Consider the following 10,615-nt stretch of genomic DNA (forward strand, 5'->3'; position numbering starts at 1 on the left):
AAAATCATTAAATGAATTAACAGGTTATAATATGTCTTGTTGAATAAGTTGCAGTAACATTATACCAAATCTGTGGTCTGGTTCAGCTATTCGTGGGATAGTTGATAGGGGCTGATAATTTGGAACAATTGGCCCAGCTTCTAGGTTTAACCTTTGAACAACAGTCTGCTGCCCAATAGTCATCTGATATGGAAGTTCTTCAATGTTGAATTTGTATTGCTCATCAACAATGCTTATAGGTGCTTTAGAAATCTCGTATTTTCCAGTGGGCTTTAGAATATTGTCATAGGCTCGTATTTGCTCTCCAAAAAGGGCACATCGCATTTTGTTTTTCTGTGTTACATACATTATTTCAAAGAGCAATTTCAGAACATGTGGCAGAGTTGGCATACTTTTGGACAAAAGAATGATATATGCTCTAAATTAAGTGTTAGCAAAAGAATGAAATATGATCTAACCTAAGTATTAGCAAAGAATTAGCCTTTTTTCATAACTAATTCTTTTAAAAGTATCATGTAATAATTAGACCTTATATAAGTTGGTTATGTATATGTTAAATCTATACATGAGTACTATAAAATGATATGTGACATCTCCTTTGAGAAGCTAACCTTTCACAATTTCATGTTCTTTTTTCCCTTTGTTTTTTTTCTCTGTCTCTTTTTTTTTATTTTGTTTTTTTTATTGCCTTTTTTTTTGACACCATCTATAAGATTGTCACAGCAATTAAGGGTATTTAACAATACATTATCATGAATAACTGATAAGGATCAAAATCTATTGTAAAAACTTACTAACCTTTTCATCTTCTAAAATGAGAGTTTGATAGAGCAATCCAGGTTTTTTAGGAGACTCTCGAGGACGTCCCTTTTCAGCAACCGTGACTTTCACCTTGTAATCTCTACTTTCCGTATTAAGTTCATTTAAGTATACTGATTCAAGCTTCATTTTGCAGATTATTTGTAGCCTATAAAGAGTACATGGAATAATTTAAGTCAAACGTCCATAAGCATGTCTAATTTCTTTGTAAGAAAGTAATTTGAGACACAGTTGTAATCATAAAAGAGTGAAAGAACAGAACAAATTTAGTAAATCTTTATTTATATGTATATGGGGACTGAATACACAGGCTTACATATGGAAATAGTTTATACAAGCAACTATTTCAATGTTAAAAAGGTGGGATATTGCTAATCAAATAAGTTTGGTAGGTCTATAAATAATATTAATTCATGTATCAGTTTACATATATCACACTTAGACTTAAATATCATGCAAGCTACCTTAACAGAATTCAGATTGCATAATAAATTTATAGAGAATCTTACAAAAGGAATTTCTGCTATATAATAAATAAACTACAGGCATGATCTGAGAGTAAATGCTATTCATTATATGCTATATGTAATGTCATACTATAATAGCAGAGAATATTCAGAAACATGAACTGGTTTTATATCACAATCATTCAATAAGTGCCATTTTATACATGAATATAAAATACTGTGAGTTTGATTTATATTCTACACATATATAAAGATAAATATGTATTTAACAATACTATTTAAAAAATATGCTTGCATAAAAATCATTGATATTATGCATGAAATGCTATAAAAATAAAAGTACCTTAATCGATTTGTACAGTTGCAGAGTCGAAGTTTGTGAATTGCCTGTTGAAGGAATTGAGCTATTTATAGGAAAAATTAGAAGGCAACAATTTAGCAACCAGTCAAGCAAATTATACAGAAATTCAGGTAACAACAGTAAGCATCCCATACTTAGTGATGGGCTCTACAGTACCGTAGTACATTTATGCATTTTAGAATTATAATAATATAAGTAGGTTGAAATTATCTTTTGGGTTAATATTTTTTCCAGTAATGATTTTTGGAGAAATAATTTTAAAACAGAAAATTATTCTAAGAATTATTTTACTGCCAATCAATCAGTGATGTGCATAGCGTTCATTGGGTGTGGTTACTACTATTTAAGGAAGAATAGAAAAAATAAGTAATTAAGTACTTCTTAAAATATTTATCTTGTTTCAATTGTCTTTTATTTATATGTTTGGTGACGATTGATTTGTTTTCCTTTTTTTTTGTGTTTTTTTTTTCCTTTGTTTTTTTTTTGTGTTTGTTTTTTTTTATTGACATTTTTTAAAATATAGTTTATACTTCAAATTTCTATAAAAAAAATGGAAATTTTGAAATTTAAAAGATGTCTGTGTTTTTAAAGGAATAATAATAAAAAAACAAAAAATCACTTTTAGAGACATTTTGACATTAACCAAGCAGTACTATGTATAATCGGAAAAGATCTTATATTCTGAAGTTTAAGGAAGAATTAGTTTATTAAATCTATCTTTTCTATCCTTTTTCCTCCCTCACCCCCCTTTTTAACTATTTTCATTTATGGGTAAATATTATCCTTTTTGATGAATTTTAAAGTATAGAACTTATTTATTTTTTCTATGTTCATGTTGATGTGTTTGTTTTGTTAAAAAAATAATTTTTTTGGTTTTCCTGTTTTTTTTGGTTAATTTAGTTCTGTTTTTCTTTTTATTATAATTTTAATGTTTTTTTGTAAGCCTCAATGGTTTGAACAAGTACAACCATCTACTTTAATACTACCTCCGTTAACATTTACTTGCAACTTTGGGGTATTATTTGAGAGACATAAAATATTCCAAAGTTGCAAGTAAATGTTAACGGAGGTAGTAGTAGTATTGACTAACTGCTCTATTTTTCCTACATTGACCATGTGTACCATTTTATTTCTTTTTATTTTTCTGTTGTTTTTTATAAAAGATATTGACCACTTGTACTATTTTCCTTGTAAATTAAGCAATCTTATGTGTCATCTTTAACAATTGTAACTTGTGTAGATTCAATATGGACTGGGCCTATATTGATGATTAGAAATAACTACAATGTTCTAGAGTCTAGCCCAATAAGTATTAAGTACTAATCTATGATTTTAAAATTAGATTTATTGTCCTAATTAAATAATTTCTGTCATTATATAATTTCCACTTAAGTGATAGATAATATTGTTTTTAATCAGGTAATGCATAAGGTTATTAATTTGTGGAATAATGGTGAGGTTATACTCCTTCTCGGTTTTTTTAAATTTTTTTTTTTAAAATTTTTTTTTTTTTTTAAAAAATATACTTTATTGTTTTCCTTTTTTTCTCTTTTCTTCTTTTAACGTACTCCATCTCGTTGTTTAGGTGTACACATTAGACAGTATCATAGAATTTCAATTTATATCTCATGGTTCATGAATATTGTTATCCATAGGTCCGCGTCTTTCTTGTACTGCGTTTCATTGAATTAGACCGCAAAAACAAAAAACATTTGTAACATGTAAAAATTTAATTAGATTAATTACATAGGAATAACCTTACTGCTTACCTAATAGATTTATCCCTTTTTGAATCCTAATGCACGAAATCTCTCCTAAACAATTTATCATAAAAGTTAGTCAGGCCTGCTGTACTTTATGCTTGTATATTAAGCAAGCTATTCTCTAAATAAACTAAGAAGAATTACTTAATTGTCCAAGCTTATTTGTGTGACTTCAAATATGTACTGGGCTCATGCTAGTATAAAAAACTACTATAGCTTTATAGAGTCTAGCCCAATAAGTAATATCCATGAGTTGAAAATATTTGTAAGCTTGTTACGTGCTATTTAATGGGATAAACATGATTGGCCTTTTTTTTCTTTTTTTCTTTTTTTTTTTGTTTTTTTGTTGTTGTTTTAATTTTTTTTTCCCTCTTTTCATGTGGGTTTTTTTTCCTCTTTCCTGAGAGCTATTTGATTAGGTTTTTAACCTAAGTATATTGTAATCTATTAAACCACAAGATCTATTTAATTCATTATAACTCTTTAAATTTTTTGTTTTTGTCTACTCTTAAATTTTATTCCAATCAAGGTAAGTTTTCAACTATTTATGATATGATCATAAAATAATCTTGATCAAGAACTTTTGTAATTGTAAGGAAGGTAAGTATAATGTATGTGCGATGCTAAATGTTTAAGGTTCTATGATTTGCATTTGTCACCTTAACTATGTATATTTACACTCGGTTATTATTAATAATTTGCTTGTATAGATAATTATCTCTAAACTTGTATTGATTAGCGAATGATTTTTTATATTGTAAACAGTTTAAGATATGATTTTTTAAAAAGGTTCACATGTCTACAGTTAATAGTAAGATTCTAGAAAAGGACATAAAATACTTTCTGACTTTAAAGTCCCAATTCCTTGCATGTGTTATATAAAGTAGTAGCAATAAGCTTGGAAATTCATAAGTTCTTAAATCCGTATTAGCCATTTTGCTGCAATAAAAATGGTATGCACAATTTATAGTCAATGTGCTAATTTAATTTCTTAAATGTGCATTCAAAAGCATTGTTATTTAAGCCTTACTCACTGCTCCATTAATTGTATTGTTAGGTTGATAATAACAGTTTAATGAGATGGGCACTAAGAATAGAAGAAGAGGATAAAGACATTGCTGTATGTATTAATTCTTATGTTTTAAATGTGTTGCGCTACACAGATTCATTTAGCTTGCTAATGTCCTGTTCTGTTGTCATGTTTCAGGAAATTCCTGTTTCTTTTTACCACATTCTATCCACGCAATGTGGAGCTGTAAAAATTTACAGAGGCTGCAATGGACCAGCATGGGATATCGTTATCAGGAGAACTAAAGTTGGGAATATGATTAGTGGAATGTATGTCGAGGGAGCCTGGAAAGAATTTATTTCAGATAATAATATTGAAGTTGGGGATACTCTGGTAATGTATTACAAAGGTAGCGGTATATTTCACACACAGATATTATCTTATCATGGTCATGATAAAACTCATGTAGATATACCAGTAACTTAAACCATAGTTACTCGAAGGAGGCTTCCACTAAACGCTGCAGAGTTGGAACTACATTTAAGGCAAATGCAAGCAGAACGTCCTGAGCCTTCATTTCCCTATATCTTTGATGTTCGTTGTATCCATCAAGGGAATATTGTAAGTATTCTGTGTAGGAGTTTATCTATCTCATGGTTATATGTGATAAAGCCATCTGTAAAAAGTTGTTAATTGCTCTATGCTTTTCAGGTTGTACCTGTCCCATTTGCTACGTTGCATTTATCTGAAGCTGGTCAATGCACGGTTGTTATCCTTCGCCATAGAAGTAAGCAATGGTGTGCTGAATTACAAATTGTTCGAGAACAGAACATGATCACATCATGTCAACTTAGTAATGGTGTGAACATGTTCTATGAACATGCATGTGTTGTTGCTGGTCTAGGTGCCTTAGTCATATATCGACAAGGATATCCTCTACTATTTGAGCTGTTGCTTGGCCCAGCCTAATTGCTTCTGGAATTTGCCTTAAAGCCTATTTGTCTAGCTTTTGCAGTATTATTTAACTGTAGTAGTTTAATAGGCTAATGTATGATTAATAAGTGGACTATATATTAATCAAAATAAAGGATGCAGGCTTAGTTAAGTAATGGTAGTTCCTTATGGCTTGTAAACAATTTGCTATTATATTTGTGTAATAAAAGCATAATGTAAAATTTTTATGTGTGTATGAAGTAGAAACAAAATTTTAAATTTGGCCGTGAATTTTACTGAAGCATTCTGTTATATTGAGTTAAAATCATTGGAAGTGCACTGACCAAGTATGTAATATATCTTCTCTAAGCTAGATTTCATGTCAATTAATTCTGTATATATAAATTTTTCATTATAACACCCATATAAGCATTCATTTTCAAAGTGTGTGTGGAACTGTCTGTATATATGATACTACCATGCTTTTGATATATGCCTCTGTCCCTTTGTATGTAGCCCCTCCCAGGTAGCTGGAAGTTTTCCCTGTCAACATTTACAGGCCCTGTATGTCTACAACGTGACATCGGAGGGCCATTATGGCATGTCGAATTGCTGGGTATTAATATCAATCAAAGTCATCATGTGTTCCTGTATATCGGATGGGAGAATTTTGTCACCGATAATCTAATAGTAGAAGGTGATATTCTAAGTGTGCGCTATGTAGGTCGGGGGACATTCTCTATTCAAGTGGTAAATATTGCAAATGATAACCAGAACAATTAAGATTTTGGTTATCCAGGTTAATGCTAGTCAACCTAGCTCTACAAATAAGCTAGTTCATGTGTTTTCTGATTTAAGATCTACCCGTGTACTGTAATCAAGTTAGATTAGTAAACAAGACTGTGTTATCTTTAAAATTAATAAGTGTGACTTTGCTTATTAAGCTAAAGTAAGTGTAAGCTTTGAATTATCATTAGTTTGTCATTATTATATTAACAGTATTTGAGTCATACACATAAATATGCTGAATAATCTACTTAGTCATTATGTACTGTAAAATCAGAGAGCACAATAAGTGATAATTGAGAATGCTAACCTGTTATGGAATTTCAATTATGAGTTTCATGGGGGCACCTCACCTTGTCCATATGATAATTCCTGCAAAGAATCGATAACAAAACTGTCTAACTAATAAGATTATGATTATATAGGTGTAGTCTAGTTTCTTAATGACTATGAATAAGTAAAATGAAATATAACAAAAACTCACAGAACAGGAATTGTATAAATTGTCATAAAAATCATGCAGTATATTATGCTTGAGTGCACAAAAAAATCAAGAATGTACCTTTCAGCCACACTGTGGTTACATAACAGACTCAATGATGCTGTTCTATACCTGTCTTGATAATTCCTGCTAACTTCAGAACTTCATAAGCCACTACATTTTTCACATAGCCCAATGGGAATTGATCTGGTGGCTTAGCATAGTAGACAGTTACATCCTTTGCTCTTTTAGCCCGAGACAATGCAACATATAATTGTCCATGAGAGAAACATGGGCGTGGAAGATGAACAGCCACCTGATTAAGTGTTTGTCCTTGGGATTTATTAATCGTCATAGCAAAGCTTAACTTGATAGGGAACTGTTTCCTTTCCAACTGGAAAGGATAGTTTACAGATCCAGATGGGCGTAAGTTAATCCTGTGTATGAAGACATGATCTCCTTTGTATTGCCCTGTAGCAATGACACATTGAATAACATTTGGGAAGAAATGTTTACAAATAAGGCGAGTGCCATTGCATAAACCAGATGAAGGTAAGAGATTCCTTAGCAAGATAACAGGACAGTTTTCTTTGAGGACAAGCTCATGAGGGCTCATTCCTCCAGGACACAGACTATTTATGAATTCTGTAGGGTATACATTACATGAATCGTTCAATATGACATCAAAGCTTTTGTATGTGACAGATTCTCCCTGAAATTGTTCTATCATAAATGCATTAATAGCATCAACTTCATCGTTTAATGGTGTCAAAATTGCTCGATTAATAAAAGTGTCAGTGCAAAGATTACCATCACTCATTTCAGGAAATGTCATTCTCATCAGATGACACATTAAATCTTCTTCACTTTCACTAAACTGTGCAATATTAGCCGGCAACTGAACATAAGCAGACTCTGATTCTTGAAGTTCACCATTACCCAAAGAAAGTAAGAATTTAGAATACGGTAAATCATCCCGTGCTCTAATATTTTCTACTAATCTGAATTTTATAAATTTCTCCCATAAAAATGAGGTAACAATACTACTATCCACAGCTTCTTTCATTGATTTATGTGGAACAACTGGCAGAACCTGCCTGAAATCACCTCCAAACACAACTATCTTACCTCCAAACATTATTTTGTTTCCACAGACATCCTGCAGAAGTAGATCTAGTGATTCAATATTCTGTTTTTTTTCCATTGAAGCTTCATCCCAGATTATAAATGTAGTCTCTCTAAGCAGTGCTGCCAAGCTACCTTGTTTGGGAACATCACAAGCTAGAGAAGCATCACTGTCAAGTGGAATCTTAAATCTTGAATGGGCTGTACGACCTGAAGGTATATTTGCTGCAGCAATGCCTGATGTAGCTGTAGGCAGTACAATCTTGTTCATAAGTCTTATCTCTGCATATAGAGCATTATACAAAAATGTTTTTCCAGTTCCTCCTGGACCATCTATGAAAAAGGCTCCTGGTTTCCCTTCCATAACATATTGCATAATACATAAGAAAGCAGCATTTTGTTCATTGTTAAGCCTGGAACGACATGTAAGGCATTCCTCTGGTATAGGAGCATCAAGAGCATCTACAATGTCTCTTGTTCTCTTCAATTCAGCATCAACCTGGGCATCTAAATGCTCTAAACCAAATGACGACAGTGATTTCCCCATAGCCTCTAGATACCTCTCAATAGACCGCACAGTAAGCTGATGAATTCTATGGGCATTGCTACCATATTTGTGGCTGAAATCTTCAGACAGAAAAGGATAAAACTTTAGCCATAAAGCATAAGGATCTGCTGACTGACAAAACATTAATACTGTTGCAAATAAGCGTCGAAAAGCAGTAGGCATTTGCACCTCAGATGCCTCACGCAGTGTCAAGTATGCAGCATCATCATGCTCTACTAATCCTAGCTTCAAGGCTGCATCCTGGAAAGTTGAATATAGATGCCCATTCACAGTTCGAAGATCTTCAAATGAAGTTGGGCTTCTTACATGGAGCAACAATAATCTTAAGAAAAAGCGTTCTCCTTCTGTAGGATATACAAATGCTAAACGTCCAACACAAAATTTATCTTGAACCCTTTCTTTCCATTCTTTCTTACTTGCTTCCCATGTGTAATGCTCACAAAATTCACGGTAGAGGTGCCCTGTTCCACCTTCAACCGCTGCATTAATTGCAAAGAATTCTGTCAATTGAGTGCGACTACGTTTAGAATTAGCAACAACAGCACGCAATTTCTCATGAGGATGCAAATGAACAGTCTGTGAATTAGGGAGATGAACTTGCAAAGGAAGTACTGGAGGATACATTTCAAACAAGTCAAAACTAAAGATTCTCCACGCAGCTTCACAAGGAGAAACCCATCTGCCTGACTGGAATTGCTTAATTTCATCAAGTGTGTTTTGATTACCAGGTACTATATTAAATGAAAACCTATCATGACCCTTATACACATACTTATACAAATACTTTACTGCTTTTATAGTCGAACAAACCTCAACATTCAAATGGCAATCAAACAATGAAGAAAGATAAGGATTGTAAGGAATAACCCACTGATTATTAAGATATGTACTACGTATTTTCACCCTTTCACCAGTATCACGTCTTCTGTAGATAGGATAACCATCTTTATTGTTAGTTGTTTCATCTGCAAATTGCTTAGGGTACTTGTTTTTACAGGTCTGAACACCATATCTTGTACGCATACATGGACATTCTGGGTTCAAATCACCACAAGGACCATGCATCATATGTGCAAGAACAGTCTTACGCCCAGCTTACTATTAGCAGCAGATGGTATTTCAGCACACACAAATTTGTCATAATCAGCAGGACATTTCATTTTCCACTCTGATTTCAAAATTATTAGAAAATGAGCGTGGGGTAATCCTCTTTTCTGGAACTCTACCACATACACCATAGCAGCTACCTCACCAAATACTTTCTTGTCCATTATCTCTTTTTTCAATACAAGTAATTTTGCTCTAAAAATCCTGGCCACTAAATCAGGCCTATCTTGGGCTGTCTCACCAGGTGATAACTCTGCCTTAATTTCAGGCCAGTTAGCATTGCAAGTCATAGTAACAAAGAAATCAGGTTTTCCATATCGTTGAACCAAAGCCATAGCATTGAGATAACGTTTCTTCATGTCTCGAGGGCCTCCAATAAATGTCGGAGGTAAAATCACCCTGCGTCCTACATCTGAAGCAACAGTTTCTCCAGAGTGCAATGAATCCAGAATACCTTGATATAATTCAGCCCGTATACTATCCTGATTATTGCGAAAGTAATCAAGGCGAGTGTTCTCAATTTTAACATACATGTCAACTATATACTGCTGAAAAATCCTGCCAGCTCGCAGCAACCAATTTTCAGGTCGAATTTGCAACTTATAAGCATAATATTCCCTAGGAGAGATAAACTTATCTGCTCTAGTGTGCTTCCTACGCGCTCCTGCATAGCAAAATCAACAATAGTTACTTACAGAACATCTATTAAATAACAAAGAATGGTATGCTACACTCATTACAGCCTAGCAAGTTTTAGAAACATACGTTTATCTTCTTCATTCAGCAAGTCTTCTAAACTGTGCACAGCACAAGAAGCAATAGGATCTGGCAATGACACAGCCTGTATTGCACCACCATGAGACTGTTTCTTTAATCCTTGTGTCCACCCACATTCTCCATGAGGGAATAATAAGGGATACTGCAATGGATCATAACAACCATAGTTATGATAAATTCTATGAGGCTCATCAGATTTACCAGTAACTATGATATGAGGGCTTAAACTCTGACTGGACGAAGAATTTTCTGGCCATATAACAACGACATCATCCACAGCAGGTGCATTATAGACACGCTGATCTAACACTGTGCTTAGATTCAAGACAATTTTTGTGTCTACACTAACTTTTCTTTCTCTCAGGGATCGAAAGAACACTGCATATGGATTTTGCTGTGATATGCGTATTAGAATATCA

At 33.0% G+C, this 10,615-nt stretch overlaps 1 protein-coding gene across 1 annotated transcript; it reads right to left on the reverse strand.

The window, feature by feature from the left end:
• Nucleotides 1–6,731: 6,731 nt before the first annotated feature.
• On the reverse strand, nucleotides 6,732–9,380 carry LOC145567038 (uncharacterized). The gene has a single exon (XM_081626262.1). It carries the CDS (start codon nucleotides 9,378–9,380, stop codon nucleotides 6,732–6,734), a length of 2,649 nt encoding a protein of 882 aa, XP_081482388.1.
• Nucleotides 9,381–10,615: the final 1,235 nt, after the last annotated feature.

This window comes from Chenopodium album, chromosome 11 (genome assembly GCF_948465745.1).
Source record: "Chenopodium album chromosome 11, dcCheAlbu1.1, whole genome shotgun sequence".
NCBI classification, from domain to species: domain Eukaryota; kingdom Viridiplantae; phylum Streptophyta; class Magnoliopsida; order Caryophyllales; family Amaranthaceae; genus Chenopodium; species Chenopodium album.

Bases quoted from the DNA above. Each gene is read 5' to 3' on its own strand.
- LOC145567038 (XM_081626262.1), bottom strand. From the start codon at position 9,380: ATGATGCATGGTCCTTGTGGTGATTTGAACCCAGAATGTCCATGTATG.